The sequence below is a fragment of the Xylocopa sonorina genome, chromosome 8 (assembly GCF_050948175.1).
Source record: "Xylocopa sonorina isolate GNS202 chromosome 8, iyXylSono1_principal, whole genome shotgun sequence".
Taxonomy (NCBI): Eukaryota; Metazoa; Arthropoda; class Insecta; order Hymenoptera; family Apidae; genus Xylocopa; species Xylocopa sonorina.
Window position 1 is genome coordinate 6,421,088 of NC_135200.1, and position 19,086 is coordinate 6,440,173.

Below are 19,086 nucleotides of genomic sequence, written 5' to 3' on the forward strand. Positions count from 1 at the left end.
ACGCAAACGTCCTGTTAAATGATGAACGTCGATGTTCCTCAAGTATTTGCCAACGATATCGTATCGATCACTCCCGTGTGGTTGCACCACGGTCCGTGTGCACTTATTTGTGTACATATTTAGTTGGGTGCCATTAGATCTTCGTCTGCACATATTTGTACGTTTCATTGAACTCGAGACAAAGTCCGCGTACATATGTTTGTGTTTGGAATAGTTAAAGATTTTTTTATCATTTTTAGAAGTGGCAAAAAGCCTACTGGGTATCTACTCCAATCTGGTGAGCAAATAAATCGGTCGATAGCGTTGGAGCCACAGGCTATTTAAACGTGATATTTCTATGTACTCCTATATCACTCATAAGGAATGCAAGTAATAATTCAAACGAAGAAGTTTTTGTCAGAAAAGCCTGCCTCACGCGTCTGAAATTAAGAGTATTCTGAGAATTTTTAACTAGTTTAACTCTCGTTCGTTCGGGAAACAAGTTAAGGTTCTACGTATATCAGGCAAACGTGAAACGAGAGTGAAAGTCCTTGTTAATTAGAATTCGATCACCTTATTACAATTTTCTGATACATTTTCTATATGAGTGTCGAAAGTGTTGCAGGTTCGGTGAAGTTTCGAGGCGAGGCAGTTAATTGCACAGTTGCGATTAATTTTTCAGAACATATTTCATTTTTATTTGCACTAACGACATACACTCAGACATCGCGATATCTTTTAACATCACTAACATTAATGTCAACACGCGAACCCGACAAAGTTCTTCACGGAATGATAAAATACGTGCGCTCGGTCAACGAGATCGACGAACGATGAGATCGTTCCCTTATGTTCTAATTAACGAATTCAACAGCAACAGCTCGAGCACGCACAACCGTACGTAAACACGTTCCTGCGACTCGTTACATAAAATAGCGGCATGACAGTGCACGATCAATCGTAAAACTGAGAAAAATCGAGGAAATTATCTTCTGAGAAGAGCGCGATACCAGAATCGAATTTATTGTTCTTAACGTAGTCGAGCCAAAGAAACTCTGAATCGGCCATTACTCGTTCAAACGCGGATCTCATCGACGAGTTGCAAGCTAATTCGTTACACGAACCGTACTTTCTCTCTACAGTTTTTGTTCACGCCCCAACGAACGATAAATAACTTCTCTTTTCTCTCTTTACATTTCAACGATCGTTAAAAATTATTGCACACAGGCACGCGCGTTCACTCGTCGTCTACCAAATTCGGAACATGAATTCCAATAACCACCAACGACAATATGGATTTAACTTCCGGGTGAGAGTTGCCTAAATTGCGAACGATCCATCGTCTCGGTGCAAACACGGTAGCTGGCCACGATTCGCAAACGACTGTACAAACTTGCCAGCGTAAAAAGGATTCATTCAAGAGTCAATCTTTATTACGGTACCCTCGCTCGTCCACGTGATCGTTTTCACGTAGCCGCATCGTTCACTATTAATAAACTCGAATCAACGGCCGTCTACGTTAATCGATCCCTATATATATAAGCAACAAAAGTTTTCCGCGACTCCCACGCGAACATTTTTCTATCCGACAATGCATGATTTTTCCACTTTTAATGCCTTCTCCTTCACGTAGGAGTGACGAGTGTACTTTGTCCTCTTCCCTTAGAAACATTTTTTTATCAGCTTAGAATCGAAATAGACGTAGATATATCCCTTGCAATTCCTAAAGCCAAATTTGGATGTTGTTTCGTTCAACAAATGAAAACCTACTCAATTTTATGATCCACCGTTAACACCTAGATCAACTATGATACAGCGAAAACGAAAAGATTAGATATCAAATCGTAGATTTGTATCCTATCAATTGTTTAGCGATCTTCAAGCACTTCTAAGTAAAACAACCTCCCACGCTGGAAGTCTCTGTACACGTAAAAAATGTCTCCAAAGCAAAGAACGCTCCCCGTAGCACGCTCGCTACTCGAAGCTATACGCGTAGTAGTTCTTTTACAGACTTCTCGACGGCATATTTTTCAAAAATTCGTCGATCCTCACGAACGACGCATCCCTCGCGAGACTCAGGCCTTCCGCGAACCCGCTAATCAGAAACGTCAGCGGAAACGATAGGAGAATCGATCCCGCAGATTCGTCGGGAGGATCGTCGAGTTTTCGACATCAGGTTCACCATCAGGCCGCGTCCGTCCTCGCGAAGCGTTCCGCCGAGAACTTTCTCGGGTGTCGACGCGGTCGTTTGTCGGCTCGCGAACTCCGTCGCGGATTCTCACGGAATCCGCGGTGAAACTTGGTGGCTAGGCGACCAGGGAGATTGGTGAAACGAGCTACTACATCGACGAAACTTTTTCCGAGGCGGTGCGAGCGGCGCGACGCTCCCAGCGCGGATGATCCAGCCGATCGACTTTTCCTCTGCTCGCGGACTTTCCACGGGCGAGACCAGTTTTCCGCCGAGGTCAGCCCGGCCGTGGCACGTTTAAATCGACTCTCCTCGCAACGCGGACCCCTCTTCGTTAACGCTGCGCTGGCTCGCTTGGCCAGCTCGGTGGAAGTATAAAAATATAATTTCAGGATATGTCGATACGTCGCGGTTGATATCGAGCATAACGGGGTCACGTCGAGCTTCGTTCCCGCGATTATTCCCGTATTACGTTTTGGACGTGGACAATCGATCAGGGGAGGTCGGAAACTGGGGTTCGTAAAAAAATAACCGTTCTGTCTGGACGCGGGGAGGGCCGTGGGATTGATACTGAAATCACTTGGACCGTTTCGGAGCGACGACGATGATCCTGCGTCCGGGAGATGGACTAACGAGGCCAAGCCCACTTTCGTTACGCTTCGATCGAGTAAAAAGAGAAGAGCGATTAGCACGTTTCTCTCGTTAAAATCGATTCATCTTATGATTGGAAATGTTGGGGTTCGTTAAAGCGATGTCGGATTCGTTTATCCGCCGAAAGAGTTCGAGTTAGTCCGGCTCTCGGAGGCGGAATTAGATGATCGTTGCGTCGAACTCGAAATCATTTAGACAGAAAGGGTACGGATAACAAATTGAAGCGATGGGAGTGGTGCGTTCGCGTTGATTGAACTTAGGACGAAGAGGTGAGGAGGGGCCTGCGTTGCGCGGCCTCTTTGCAATCCTGAGGTACGTCCGGTTTGCGAATCGTTCTCGATTTCCGCCTTAACTGCTTGCACTTTTCTACTCGCGGTTCCTCTTCGATTTTCTCGAAATTATCCTCTTCCATGCCCTTGTCCGCCATTTCCTTCGACTCGATCTCATCGACGCTGCTCCAGCTGTTCTCGCTCTCGCTCTGATTTTGCACCTTTTTACTGCCGTTTAATTCAACCTTCGTTTTCTCTCGATAGCCACCGTTTTCCTGCGCACATCATTTATTGCGGTGAATATTATGCGAGGAACTGCCGATTCTTTGCCGTCTTCTTTAGCGAGATATTCATTTCTACTTCCTTCAAAATTGATTCATTAATCTATACTAGGATGGAACAAATGTATTCGTACATAGCCATCTTCGAGTTTCTAAGATCAAGTTGAGACCATTTTGTGTCTAACTGTGAGATTCTACTTTTTGATCAAAATGTATAAGGTTGCTGCGTTAAATGACTGCCTAATACTTTAACAAGATCTTGCCAAGAACAGAAAAAATGAAATATCAACAAGAGTATCATTGTTATCGAACAATTTCGAAGATCTGGAACTGAAGAAGATCCATTTTAAGTCGCCCTTGGACTTAAAAAGATCTTGTTATTTCGTACCATATTCTTGACCCGCGAGATATTTAAAGAGATACCTAAAGCCTCCCTCATCCCCGCTAAAGAGCTACCAACGAAAGAACCGGTTCGACCGACAGTGACACTGTGCGTACGGTCTTCAAGGTTACGAGCATGTCTGTACGCATGTGGTCGGGCATCGTGTAAAAGTTTTTCAATCCGGTTGCGCGTTGGTCGTGTACGGATACTTACCACCGTCGCGGATTTGCTGGCCATCGTCGTGGTGGTTGTGGTGGCCGTGGTGTCCGTGGTATCGCTGCTCTCGCTGTTATTGCTGGGTCTGGCGCCAACCAAAAGCGCCCCTTCCTCCAAGTTTTTTGCACGCACGAATCGCCTCGATGCCGGCCACATGTCCGACGCACTTTTTGCGTTCGCCTTGGCCAGCTTCTGCGCGACGCCAGTGGTCCACACGCTCGCCTCGCTGCTCCCCGTGCTGCTGTCGCTTCCGGTGCTGCAATGCCGCCATCTTCGCTCTTGCGAACAATTCGAAACAGCCAGCGTGAGGTGGGACAGTCTTTAACGATGCACGATACGTGAACAGGGACGTGCAGGTGCGCCAGTCGCGGAAAGGGCGATTCTGGGAGGTGAAATGAGACGAAAAGCAAGAGCGAGGAAACTGGCTTTCGCCAGTACCGAAAGCCCATAAACTACAGTGCACTTTGATTTTTGTCTCGTTTCAGTTTCCAGAATCGCTGCCTCTATTTCGATCTACGCGCGGTGAAGTAGCTATGTTTTATCACGATGGCCAAACTGCGGTTCCTTTGGACTTTCACCCAAGTCTCTGTATATTTATACAAATTCTTTTTATAAACTTGGCACGCGCGTATCGTATAAACGTAGAGTGGAAATGTTCACTTTCCACAGCAATTTGTGGTAGGCGACATATGGTTTCTGTTACGGGAAACGAAAGTTTGACCACCATCGATTTATTGCTCGAGCTACCAGAGAATCGTTGGCCAGTATAATAAACGCTTAGATAATATTCGTTACATAAGGATAGAAGTCCGTAACATTTATTGGAATAAAGTCTTTTATTAAATTAGCAAAACCATTTTGGCTGGACGCACACGAAGATAAGACAACGAAAAGAAAAAGATATGAATAAAACAACGAACAGAATTGCCTCGATATCATTCATCAAATTTCATCAAGCAACACACACGTATTGATCGTCCAGTATTCTACAGAAGCCTCAGTGTGTGCTTTAAACACCCCTCAACGACAACATTCAACGAATCTCCAAAGAATAATAATATATACTATCAGACGGAAGTGCGTTCGCCATGAAAGGTTTCCTCAGCAACGGGCTGCCGCCATCCTGGCTCTCCTCGCTGCACGCCCGCGTGATCAGTATCCTCGGGCTCCTCCTTGGCGTCTCGTTCAACGCAATGGAACAACCGGCACTGACGTCCGCGCCTATAAAGTCGCTTCTGTAATGAGGACCCATCAGGCTGGCTGCGCTCGCGCTCGATCTCACCAATTTGCTGCTCTCGCCTGTGTACACGAATCGAAATGACAATGGCACCCCTCGACCTGCGATACGGTACCATTATCGTAGGCGACGCCGCGTTTGTGGCATTAACCTGATTCGGAAGTAGGCACACGAAGAGTGTTGCACGAAGCGGCTGGTTGAAGCCTGTTCCGATGAAAGCCAAGGTTGTTGCTGTCGAAGTTGTTCCCTGTTCTGCAGGAGCCCAACACCAGCAACGCCTCGCTCAGTCTACGCTGCAACGGCGGGAACGGGAAGAACGAGCCTGTTCCGCTTCCGGACGGTCTTCGGGATCCTGCGACGCTCGGCGTCCTCGCTTGGATCTCCTAAATTTAGAGAACACTTTCTGCTGTTTTTCGAATGTCTCATTCATCGGTGAACATTCATCTTTGGGTGACGCGATGGGTGGTTGAGTCAGCCGGTGAAAAAAAGTGCTCTTTTTGTGTCCAAAATATGTGTAAAAGTGAAAGGACGAAAAGGAACAAGAAAATGTGAGCATAAGAAGTTAAAACCAGTTTCATCGTGTATTGAAAGCTACATTAATGCTGCGCTAATGATTCTTCCGCAAGGACACGATATACACCCGAAGGCCCCGTCATCAGCGATAACTGGACACGCGAAGGAATTTTTCAACAGAATTTTCAATTCAAGAGAAACATATATGGAATCTATGACGATTACTTGTTGAAGTTCCGACTTAGTAGCCTTCTTCCGCCAATAATTCTGCACGGATCGCCTGAGGGTCTGCGACTTCAGTCCGTAGAGGAGGCCGTTGATGGGTGGAGAACAAGCGAGCAGCAGGGAGGCCAGCGAAGCCAGCTTCGGATTGTCGTAGAGATGCGGCTGGTTCCCGACGTCGCAGACTTGCCAAATGATCAGACCGCAGTACGGGAAGTAAAGCAAGTAGAGGGAGCCGACCAATTGCATTACCTGGAAAATTCAATACGGAGAATGCACATCTGGGGGTCATTTAAATCGCAGTAAAACAGGGCGCACCGTCGACGGCCGAGTGGAATTACGCGACCAACCCCTGGCATTGATCGCGGCATCGAAAGGTTATTACACGGAGAATTAACGCGGGCAAATTCATAAATGGATCGCTCGCTGTTGATGCCAGCTGGCCAATCGCGTTATCGAGCAGAATGCGAAAGTTAATCGAACATAAAACCGAGCTAAGTAATCGGTCGGTGGTAGCCCGTGGCGACCTGTTCGATTCAAGTAATTTCGCGCTGATAATCCAGTTTCCGAGCACGGATTTTAAATCAGTATTCAATCAGTAATCATTGATTTTTAATCCGACAGGCAACGTTCGATTTAACTTCGCTAATCAGTTCCTCTTTAATGGAAAATTTAATCGATAACGATCGACCAAAAATGAAATGCTTGGTTGAAACACGCGGTGCTCCTCGTTTACATATTACGCGCAATGTATGATCACGTTTACGCTAAACAGGTGTGCCAAAGACCGATGTGTCAAATATTTACGACGTGATAAATTTCGTTTCACGTTTAACGTCTCGATGGGACAGAGACAGCGATTATGCATCGAACGGATCATAAATCGTTTTAAATACCCACGTTGACTCGCGTTGACCAGAGTATCCCGACAAGTTAACTCCGATTACAGAAATTACTGTCTAGAATCGAGGACGACACGTAAGAATCGCAAAGGCAACACAAACGCAGAGTTAAAAGAACCATCGGAAGCACCGCGTGTCAACCGCGCGAGTTCCAGCAAAAATGGCCACGCACACCGACTCACCTCCCTGCTTGGCACGGTTTTGCACGCGTGATATTGTTTGACGAGGTAACGGTGTCCATTACCCTCATTTGCCAGTGGGATTATGTAACGCAGACAGAAATTACGCGAGTCGGAGTAATGTACAAACCGTTTTGGCCGCGCTGTGAAAGCGCGGCGGGTTGACGACCGTGGAGGCCGTGACAGTTGGGACGAAAAACGGATTCCGTTGATGGGTGATGGTCGCCTGGGCGCTCAGCGTGACTTCGTAAATTGCTGTGGCGATGCGGTGACGGTGGTAACGGGCGATGCCTAGTACGCGCAAATTGCACACGGTTACGAGGACGGCGGGCAACGCCAGGCCCAGGATCGCGTATACCGCCCCGTAAAGTGCTGCAGCGAAGCCCCACGAGTCGTTCCCAAAATCCGGAGCGCAACAGCCCAACCCTGGACTGTACCTGCGGTGACCAGAACAAGCGTGACAAGGCTACGAGTCCCGGCTGCGACTTTGCTTCGCTCTAAGAGGTCACGTTAAAGGGGTTTAGTCGGTTGAGCGCCACGCGGCGCGATCCTGTCGTTCAGATTTTATGCCGGGAACCGATATGCGGATTCATGGCGCGTTCGAACGGCTTGGATAAGAAGGAACGATACGGGCGTTGATCGCCTTCCTTGCCACTTTTCGATAAGGTTTATTCAATATCTCGTGGTATTTTCATGGCTACGGTATAAATTGTGCATAAAACGTGGACGTATAACTTGAAGAATCTCTTTAAATTTTGTAAAACTCGCAACACTATTTGACGCTTGAAATGGCCAACGATATGACCGTTTCTTCGCATTTTTAAGGGGAGTCTAATCGATTGCAACCTTTACGTATGACCAACAACAATCAAGTGCGAGTGAAATATTACTCTCGATATAAAGGAATCTGGGTTGTACCGAAACATTCATCACGCAAATTGACCGGCAGAAGAAAGAACTACTTTGATTCGTTAAAAACGGCGAACGGAACCGCGCGTCCTTCACACGGGGAACGTTAACACCCGGGCGAAACAAAAACTCGTTGAATTCGAAAACGAGCGTGAGAAATTCAAATAGCGAGCGGCGGAGATTAATCATTTTCCCTGAATGACAAACGAACCTGTAAGGTGGAACCAGGCCCCAAAAGGGCAGCAGGCAGAGCAGCAGAGCCCCCGTCCAGGATGCGACCAGGCCAACAGCCACGCGTCGCGGCGAGACCAGCGCGGCGTAATGCAGCGGCGCAGCGATCGCGTAATACCTGCAGAAAGGATTTCACGATTAATAAACGATCGCAAGCGTCGGATGGAAGAGAGATCGTCGGCTACGTTTCAAATCGAATCTTTTTATAGCCTCGTCCCGTTCGAAACGATCGTTCTTAAACGTTCAAGCTCGATTCCTCGAACGCAACACGCCACGGTTGAATAATGAAAAGGGTAGCGGTGGTGAAGAGGAGTCGAACCGGAGAGAAAAGGTCGCGACGCCGTCGGGGAGGGACGCGGCGGTTTAAATCCGTGAGGACGGTGAATAAAATATTGGGCGTGTTCGATTGGGTTGAAATTGGGACGCCACGGGGGGACTCCGTGTCTTCTTGTATTTTTATTCGCAACCCACTGCCGTGCCACGAGCCTCTCTCTTGGATTATTGAACGCGGCAAATATTGTTACGCCAAACGTGACTCAAGATATTTCTGGTCAGTGACGTAGGGCTGCGTCTTGCCGGACGTGGGTATAGCTTGGTTGCTGTTGACGCAGAGGATCGTGTCATTTTATATTTGGCTAGTCATTTCCATCATGTATGAAATCAAGAGAACGGTGTCGAGGGACTGATGTAAAGTTCACGGATGGCGTGACGATGCTCCCTTGACTTGCAAATTCTCGCGGAATTCCTACGCGCGAAGATAGGTGCTGCGCGGTAAAATGCCGCTTATCCCAACGAGCTTCCACAGGATTAATATATCAATTGCGGATTATACCCAGAAAATTCAAGAATAATATGGACCGTATAATTCCCGAATGTTAAATTGAATCGGAAACGATGATAAATTCCGATATTTTTGCAAAGCCTTAAACCAATGAAGTTAAATTAGTCATACAGTGGGCGTATTTACCAAGACAATCTGCATTTATTTTAACGCGCTATAAGACGTGGCCATAAAAGTTTGATAGCGTGGAAACAGAATGTAGAACCTAATTAAATAACTCCTCGTTTGAGGAAACATTATGAGGCGATATTTTTTGGACGCTACACAATTAGTAGACTTTCCTCCCACACCGGGGATACGTTCCTATCAGCCATTATTACCCACGACTGAAAGTGTTCCCCGTACAGTTAATGACACCCACGTATGTCCCGCGACTTTATCACGTATTCAGCAAGACACTCTGCTGACGATGGCGATGGTAACGGGACGGTAGAACGTCCCGAGCAGCATTCATTATCGACGAACGTGGCGTAGCGGAGATATCGGCGTTATTCACGCGTTTCCAGGGTGTAATTTGTTGGGACGTTGGCCCTCTTCTCCCTTTGGAACCGTGGATGATATGACGCGGCAGCTGCGGGACGATCCGCCGAAGGGTTTCCGATTGAATCGAAGATCTGACATCGGTTGATATCGGGCCAAAGAGATAGCAGGGCTGAATGCGTCGACGTCTCCATTGACATCTTACGTTGAAAAGCTTGCCGGCTTTGTGCTGCGTGAGACGCGTCGAATGCCACTGTGGCGCTGCATCGAACTCGATTTGTCGATCGCGACATACGGGAGACAAAAGGACCTCCGATTCGATCAGTCCTCCGTTTTATGCGCGAAAGGATGCAGAGGTGGTTACTCGACGGAATTTGCTGACGAGGAACTGATAAATAATTTTATTCCCTTATCAGCGACCAGACATAGAAACCGACGATATCGTGAAAAGAAACTGACAAAAAATTAGAGATCTTGGTACAATAGTTGATTGGTGTTTTCCAATTTTTCTATGAAAAAGGTAAAGAGCACGAGAATGGTAACTTGGAAATCGAAGAGACGAAGATGTACGGACCAGATACTTTGCATTGCAGATGGAATCAAGAACGAAAATAAAGAATACCAGATCAATATCGTAAACGTTCGGTTATTACATTTACATTGCTCGTGATAATAAATACGTTCCGATGTACCGAAACCGCCAAGGATGCATCTACAAATCTGTTCCGAAAGAAACACCTGCGTTACAGTTTCTGTGCATGACAATGTTGAAATTTGGCACGAAATCTCGCGATACACGAAAATACACGTAACAGATTTCAGCACGGTGAGAAAGGATGACTCGAGCGAACCCGAAAAGTTATTCCACGTTTGACGGCGAACGAATCGATTTCGATATGAAATTTATTATCGCTAGGGTACGATAGAAAGAAACGGGATGTCGAATGTCATTTACCTGTCACAGTTCAATCCCGTCACGGTCCAAAGCGCAACCGGATGCAATAGCGCCAATAGGAAACCGTGGAGAACGCACCAGGTGCCGGCGATGGGCCACGAACCAGTGGTAAAGATCAGTAATATCAGACACACAGCTGCCTCCACGGCGCCTAAGTGTATCAGCAACAAAGTATTGGCAGTTTGCGGTTGCTGCGTCTGTGGACATAGGTTAACTCGTTAACTGAACTTCGCCACGGCGATCAAAAGTTCCTGTACGCAGTCTAATCTTAATTTCCAGCTGGGGGGGTCTTGTAATTTAAACTTCCCGACGATTCCGCGCGATCTTTCGCCCCCTGTTTCTTCGCGGTTATCTATCGCCAGTCACTTCGCGTCGTGTGCGAAACGAGTGCAGCGGATGAAATATGAATTTCCGCGTCGTTTCAACCCTTTCAGGGATAACAAAATTAAACAGCGACGTAAAAATAAAGCGTAGAGACAGTATCCAATAAAAATCTACATTTACATACTTCAATTAGAAAGAATCGATATGTTAAGCGCGGAAGGAAATAAAACGAGTATCCCATCTTACATTTCGCGGCAATTTCTCTCGCGAAGAATCGTTATCGAGTTCCCATTAAATTTGTCAATAGAAGATACGTTTCAGATGAAAGCGTGTTTCACTCGCCTTGTTTCGAAAGACAGAGCGCGTTTAACGGGAACTATCGTGAACAAAGGGAGTATATTTTATGCGACCTAGTTCGCCCGCTGTCATTCAGCGAGCAGACTTCGATATTATATCGAAAAGCATGCGATCTCTTCTGACCAGTCTCGCGTTGTTCAAACTGCCACGAGTCAGCGAGTGGCGGCCACTAAAAAGGCTCGCGTGAAAGCGCAAAGCTATTTCCGCGGTGGCCACTTTCCTCTCGTGGACAACCCCCGTGCCTTCGTCGAGAAATGTATCGTGGTTGCGAAAGAGGCGCGCCTCTATATCTCTCCTCCAAAGGGAAACCGCTTTAAAAGGCGGGATTAACCGCGATCGTAAAAATCGTGTGGCTCGAAACCCGTGGATCTTGCCCGTCGAGTGATGTTAGCCTCGATATTAATTTCACACCGAGAGATTGAAAGGGATTCCGTGTAATATAAAAAGATCTTATACATTTCTCTAATGGAGGCTTCAGCCACGCGATGGATTTTATATCCTTTCCGAGTTACGAATTATTAGACGTATAATACTCTGTCGTCCGTGCAATCTTTATTAATTAGGATTACGATTTCAGAGTATCCTCGAAGTTTCTTTCTCTTTCTCAACGAGACTGTTTCAGTAATATTTCGTATTTCTTCAGAAATGTTCTACCTTCTGAAACTGGTTCCTCGAAGAAGAATCTTACGTTGAGACTCGATTTATTGCAGTCTCTATAATAGATAAATGAAATTGCTCCGGAGTGTATCTCAACTCGGCGCAGCTCCCAAAATTAATCGGACAATTGCTCGCGCGAACGTTTGCGAGACAAATACAACGATGGTGACAGCTATCTGGTTCAACAGTTTAACGGAACAGCGTGTATTCCCGGCTGATATAATTGCCTCGATTGCATTCGGGAGCGTTCAATTCATTATGGCCTCGGACACTTTCCGAGACCAGCCAGAAATTCATTGACCGATCGCAGTGATTTCATCGTCCGTTATTCCACGGAGAGCTAATGAATTCGCGTCGATTTATCACTCCAGCCCTTCGTACACAATCAACCTTCATTGCGCGTCTTTTGTCACCGATAACGCGACCATCGGGGAAGACCGATAGCCTATTGAATAATACTCGCAGTGTCAGTGATCTATCGTCCGCGAACGATCGTCTTCGCCTCGCCTGAGAACGCTGATAGCTGAAATCCTGCGCAATCCCCGATTCGACGTTAAAAATGAATGAAAGAGAACGGTCTGGTAGTCACCTGTTTGCCTAGCCCAAGAACCACGAGCAGAACGTAACCGTTGAGAAGTAGACCCAAAGCAGAAACGAGGACGAGAGGCACGCCAAAGGCCCAAGGGACCATTCCTCTTTCTCCCGCGTGGTTTGGCCGCCTTCGAAGATGTTGGCTCCGAGATGAGGACGCGTGCTCCTCGGCTGTTCAGGTGTCGTGCCTCTGTTCCGTGATCCACGCCGACATGACGGTGGACGCACCTGAAACACCTGCCGCCCAGACACGCGTATCGATCAACCCTTCGAAACAACTGGACCAGATCGCGACGCGTGCTGGCTTCGAGCTTGAACCACGGTGACTCGATTAGGTTAACGCTATTATCAAGCAGGACGTGTAATCTCGACGAGGGAAAATGGAGTAGCGTCGCTGGGAATGTTAGGCGATCGATCTCTTTTTCTCAATTTCAGTGTTAATGGTTAATCTTTAGAGTTGCGATCAGGTTTCAGTGTTCTGTTTTCTGGGGATGTAGGTAGTGGTAACGTGTGCTGATGGGCATAGTGAATATTATATCGTAATTGTGTACAACTTCAAAATTCAATTCGTTCATGAATTCGAGGGAAAAGTGTCCCTCGAAGCTGTCTATAAATTTTTGCGCGAAACACTTCCTCCGAGATACTATATTATAATATTTATAGACAGGTCTTGTAAGGAGGTCAGCTCGAGTTTTACAACATTTACCTTACCACTACGTGGTATCGATTGATAAAGAAGCCATCGGTTTGGTCAAGGTCGTTACATCAGCCACTGCGGAAACAAACACGGTGACGTTACGACTGTCTACGATTGAAACGGAATATCGCATTCTAATTCTGATCGTTAACTCGACGGGATAAAGGAAACAGGATGTTGAACGTCGCGTCCCGACTCGCATCCTCCGCGTCTCGCAAAGTCAGTCGCGTATCGATTTACGGGAACGTTTCTCTTCGAAGCACGAATCAAAGTTCAGATAGAAAGCCGGGGAAAAGATATTTCTGTCGATCGGTCGGATGCATCGCGACGTTAATCCCTGGTGGTACAGGATCGAGGAAAGAGCTGATTTCTATTGCTCGTGTCGTGATTACGTCCAACGTCTTCAGGGATCGCCCGCATACTTCTTTCAAATTTCCACTTCAGTCTTAATTCAACGCTGAGAGAACGAATGGAAGGTTTCTACCTTCTGTTTCGAGGGAATTTTTGAACTAGTCATTTTTTAACACAGTCCTCGTAAATTATTCTCTAATTGTGCGACTGAGGGGAGCACAGATCTCTGAGCAAGCAAGTTAAGTAACGCTCGCGAGCCTTCGTTTACCTTTATTCTTTTCATCGTAAAAAGCCAATCTTACTGCTACGAATTAAAGGATTAGAAGCAGAGTTAATAGCGGTTTATCAAAGCCCACGACTAACACGCTTTAAGACTGTCAAAACAGAGACGAAGCGCCCCTGGTTGGCGTAGTACAAACACGGTCGATCCTCGGGGGCGATAAGTACCGCCAGTGAAAATTACAACTGACGGTTCAAGGTAATTTCGAATGCTGGCTAATCCGCTAATGTCTTCTATCTCGTTGCACGACGTGAGTAGGAAGCATCTGCTATCGGTTTGTCAATGAACATCGTCCGTCACGGCGTCACTTCGTGCCAGGGTTTCGCGAACTAAACAGCGAAACGAGAATTCCAGACTTTCGCGACGGTTCAAGGGGAACTAGAAAATCTTTCCACGGTTTCAATGAACGCAACAGTTTGTTGCTCTTTCCGAGGAGGATTCGTGCGCGAATGATGAACCAATTTACACGCGGACGATTCTAAATAAATATGGAAAAAGATACACGCGCACGTTTACTTACGAGCGTGAAGTTACACGATTTATATGAAGCCCCATACAGAGGCAGATCTGACGGATGGTGGTAAATCGCGAAGAACGATCGTTCGACTGACTGATTGCGAGACACGCGTGGCACAGGGAGGCTAATAGAGAACGAAGAGTCGGAACGGGAGAAGATTCCGTTGAATTATACGCATAATGACCAGCGTTCTCCCCCTTGAACCGCCTCCAGAATATTGTTTTCCGGATCACGAACAGCCAGTCGGCAGCATAATTTAGTTACGCTGCCATTCAGGCAGTTCCATTATCGACCATTAGCCAGTTCCAACCTTTATACCGAGACAACTCGCGGCACTGTCCACTTCAATCGTTTAGTTCCTTGTTTCAGCAGCCTCGAGATTTAATGTGCTATAGTACAACCGAGCGGTAGTCTGATAGAGCTGTTCGCTCACTTATACCACGTTGTATGTACGTTCTTATTCTGATATCAGTCTGTTGTTATCGTTCGAAGAAAAAAGGAAACGCGTTTAGCAGATCGAAGTAAGATTCACATCTTTCTTTAGACGAAGAGATATGAATATCGTTCGATAATTCAATTTTACGCACTCTACGAAGATGAACAATTGGAGTAATTAGGCTAGCAGGTATCGCGAAGACGTTTCCATGTTGTTCCGTTTCTGGAGACCATTGTAATTGAGAAAGTGCGTGGCGCATGGGGGTAGCTACGGCAATTAATGTCTGAATCCTTTTAGACACGCGTGTTTGAATATTTTATGAAAGTACAGAGTACTCCAATTTAATTTCTGGCTCATTAATGCGTACTCGAACCTTGTGGTCTCGTTTTTTATTTTCATTATTCGTCACTACGCTTTTGTTCGTGTTCTACATCGTTTCGTAATGTGAATTATCGTCGCATTTATTTTTATTCTTTTTATCGATGTGAAACGAGTCGATCGTTACGCATTTAATAGAATTACACGTTTCTCTGGTGGAATAATTTATCATAAATTGCGAGAAGGTATAGCATACGTTAACGCGTTTCGATTTTGTAATTTGCGCGTTTTATCTAATATTTTACGCTATAATCGGTAGCTGAATTGAAACATCTGCGCCGCGCTCGATAACGCAGTCGTTAAAAGTCTATTAATCGAGCGCAGAAACGGCTGGAATTTCTAGATAAACAAAACTCTTGAACGGTGATGTTACAGAGAAATCCAGACGAAGGCGACAAGTCACGCAGCGTTAATCGCCTTTTGCTTTCGCATTCATTCCCCACGCTAAGTACCGTTGCTCGCGCGTGAAATTGAAAAATTGAGATTTCCATGGAAAACTGTACGCCTGGAAAACAAATTTTCGACGCCCCTCGCGAAACAAAGACGAGCCTCGTTGTCCTCTTTTTTTAATACATAACAATTTTTGCTTCGCGCAACGTGCCACTTTTAAAACTGCGCTACGATGAAAACCGTACAAATTAAACGGGATAAAAGCCAGTGGAAATGTTGAGAGAAAATGATTTCGACTTGATTAAAATACATAAATATGACACGAAATGTCATAAAGTCCTAACTGGTTTTCCCTGTTCCATCCTCGAAGTGATTCGAGTTTTCACTTTTTCTTTAATTAACGAACATCGAAAAAATACGGCTCGCGATTATTAACGACGAACGTACCGAAAGGGACCGAATAATCCGCGGAAAGTTCGAAAGTTGAAACGGGAAATCGTAAAAATTTTAATATATTCCAGAGGTACGACGGGGATTGTATCCTTCTTTTCAAGTTCTATCCAATTCAGGAAGCGAACTACCGAGGCAGTTGAAACTACGTGGGCGCTCGGAATCTTCTCTTTCTCGTAACGAAAAATCAATTACTTTAGCTGTAAACGGGGCGTTCCTCGCGGTTTTCAATTAAGAAGCCTGTTCGAGTCAGCGTTTTCGGGATGGTGAGGCGATAGATGCTCGAGTATCGCGAGATTGCGCACGGTGCGTTCCAGCGGAGACAGGGTTGCACGGCCGCGAGAAATGAAAGGAATGCGATTTCCATGAAATTAACCGTGTTAATGCGGTATGCAAAGTGCTCGGCTCGGTTAGCGTTGCGCTTGGTTGGTCTTCAGTCCATTGACGAAAACCTGGTTGATGTCTGGCCCCAGCTTTAGCGAAGAAAGAGAACACGAGAACGAGAGGGACTCCCAACTGGCGAACGTTCCTTCGAATGATGTTTGAATGGCTCGCAATTAGAATTCCCGACGAGCCAAAGCTTTTGTTTCAACGGCCGTTGAAAGTTAATTTGATTTTAACAGTGAGGCGTAATCTAAGACAGGTCTTCGAGAACCACCCTTTTCCTTTGTGCTGCCTGCTTGATATATTTTGGTGTATTAACGACACCTTAGGGGTGTCTTTTCTCATGCAAAGGATCATGGCGTCTCGTACCTTCCTCCACCTTAGCTAATTTCAATGTAACGAAAATTATTGCTCTTAGGGAACTTGGTTTTCATTAGGCTGCCGCACTGTACAAAGTTTTACGTATCACTGCGTAAAGTTCCGGCATAATTGTTACTAAACCCGTTTACGTTTAATTACGCTGGAATTAACAATCTCCCGATAAGTTTGACGAATTTCAGACCAGCCGAATTTTTCTTGGAATAAACTTTAACTGGGGTTCGGAATTGTTAAGCGATCCGAAGGCTCCCAGAACGACCCTCGATAAAACTTGTTCCACTCTCTGCATTATGGCCTCCCGACTACTGAAAGTTCCGCAAACTCGTGTTTCATCGACAGGCCGAGCTACGTGTCGCAAATATCGAGCCGTTTTCAATTTGTCAGGAGGCAATTTTAAACGTCGGATAGGGACGGCGAACGGAAGATCGAGAACGCTGGTCGTTGAAAGTTTTCTCATTCGTGCCTCTTCTTCTTCTTCTTCTTCTTCCGCGGGGAGGTCGCTGGGCGGAAACCGGAGGGAGCAAACCGGGGTTCTCCTGTGTGATTATGCGAGGGAGGCTGGTTGTATACACGAGTACATATAAAGGGAAAGCCATCGCGAAACTCCCGTCAAATTTTATTGCGTTGGACCTTCGTTTGTTTACCTCGAAAAAAATATATCGCTGCTCAGAGTGGAAAGTTTGGGAATAATGGAGAATTTTCCCTTTCTCCAATAGCTCGACAGGTGGATCCGGGTAACAAATATTCTACTTCGGCTCGAACCAATTCACGTTATCAGTGATAGACAAATATTTCCCTGTGCAAGATCAGCAGCCTCTGCGGTCGAGTGGTCCTATCGATCTTCCTCGACGTTTCCTCACCTTCGATTCCACCCTTTTCGCCAGCCGCTGAAAGTGTTCCGCGCAACAAGTACTCCAACGACAAACGACACTTGACCGTGGTTTCGAGCATTCCAATAAGACTGCGCGCTTCCTCCGGGCGAAATGATATCTCCCTTCGTGCAGTCTTCCACGTTTTCCGCTCCACTAACGAAACGAACGGCGATCCGTTCGATTTCCCTTCGATGAAGCTTCTCGGCAGATTTCGTTATTCGAGAGTCGAGAAGGAACGATGAACTGAAATGGATCCGAGAAGCTGTCTAGATGCGAGACTCGTGAGGATTTATGGGACAGGCTATATCAATTTAAAAAAAGAATTAGTTTCAAAATGTTCTTGAAATAGTTAAAAAATATTCTTCAATGAAATTCCACCAAACTAATCTTGCCACGTATCTTGATTAACGACTCGAAGGGTTACACCTTTCATGATAAATCATTTCTATTTTCCTTGGTTAGACAGAGGTAGAACAGTGGTTTCATTCGAGATGATCATTCCTGAAACCGTGTTGTAATCCAAGTAAAGGAACGAAACTGTTCTGCTCCAAAGGGGTTGAAGAGTAAAAATAGTCCGTTACTAATGGAACGAGCGGAGAAAACAACCCCTACTCAAAGTACTCGGCAAATAACCGCGAAAGGAGCGTTTATCTTGTTTCGTTATTCACTTTGCGCCAGAGGGTGGTATCTATATTCGCCTCTCCTTAAAATCGTCCCAAAACGACAGCGCATGATTAATCGCGTTCGAGCGTACACAAGCTGGTGCTAAAAAAAAAAAAAAAAGGAAGAAGAAGAAGAAGAAAAAATGAAACAAACGCTGGAAGAAACAGGAAAGAAGACTGGCCCTCGCGTGTATGAATGATGGGATTTTTATACCGAGCTAGCGGGCTGAGAGGACGAAAAAAACGACCAACTCCGATGAGGGTCGTGCCGACATTATCGACGAGCGTGCACGCGGCTCGCGTGGTCGCGGCGATGGGGGTGAGTCCGCACGAGACGCCCCAAACCGATCCGAAGAAACGGATCGGACGAGACTGGGACGAATTAAATCGATCGTGTCACGAGAGATACGAAAGCCTTAATGCGTCCCTCGTGACCCAGAAATCGGCATCGGGGACGTGCCGTCACGCAATTTCACTTTGAGGACAATGTGTACCTGTCAGACGATCTCAGAACGGGTTGTGCTAACAAATGTCCCGCTACGAGGAGAATCGGATTTTAGAGGAGCCAGTCGCGATTATTTTCAGATGCGATCCGACGGGTTGATTAATAGATTGGTTCTGATGCGAACTGTTCACGGGACACTTAATTTTTTGAATTTTTACAAATCTTAGAACCGAAATACTTGACTCTGTTACTTTGCTTTTTAAGTCCAACTTAATTCTCTTTCGTGGAGTTAATTATTTCGGCGAATAGTTAGCTCGTATGTTGATTCTTATCGGTGACAAGTTAATGACAAATTCATTTTCATCTTCCGTGTAATTTTGCGGATCAATACGGATTGCAATGAATTTTGATCTCAATTTGCATAAGATTTCCTGCGATGCAGAATAAACCGTGTATTCGATGTTGCATGTATAACCCTGTTC

The 19,086-nt window shown here is 45.9% G+C and overlaps 1 protein-coding gene across 3 annotated transcripts; it reads right to left on the bottom strand.

Annotated features, from left to right (window-relative positions):
* Positions 1 to 2,951: 2,951 nt before the first annotated feature.
* LOC143426354 (uncharacterized) lies at positions 2,952 to 14,339 on the bottom strand. 3 transcript variants are annotated; one of them, XM_076899770.1, is made up of 10 exons: positions 14,213 to 14,339; positions 12,363 to 12,601; positions 10,436 to 10,632; positions 8,140 to 8,277; positions 7,150 to 7,456; positions 5,942 to 6,190; positions 5,355 to 5,586; positions 5,032 to 5,265; positions 3,964 to 4,244; positions 2,952 to 3,362 (listed from the first exon to the last, which is right to left on the bottom strand). In XM_076899770.1, exons 2-10 carry the CDS (start codon positions 12,462 to 12,464, stop codon positions 3,075 to 3,077), a joined length of 2,028 nt encoding a protein of 675 aa, XP_076755885.1. In that variant the 5' UTR covers positions 12,465 to 12,601; positions 14,213 to 14,339; the 3' UTR covers positions 2,952 to 3,074. The 3 variants fall into 3 exon arrangements, with proteins under 3 accessions (XP_076755885.1, XP_076755886.1, XP_076755887.1); XM_076899771.1 differs by lacking the exon at positions 14,213 to 14,339 and adding an exon at positions 13,082 to 13,131; XM_076899772.1 differs by having other exon boundaries at positions 3,355 to 3,471.
* Between the last annotated feature and the right edge of the window lie 4,747 nt (positions 14,340 to 19,086).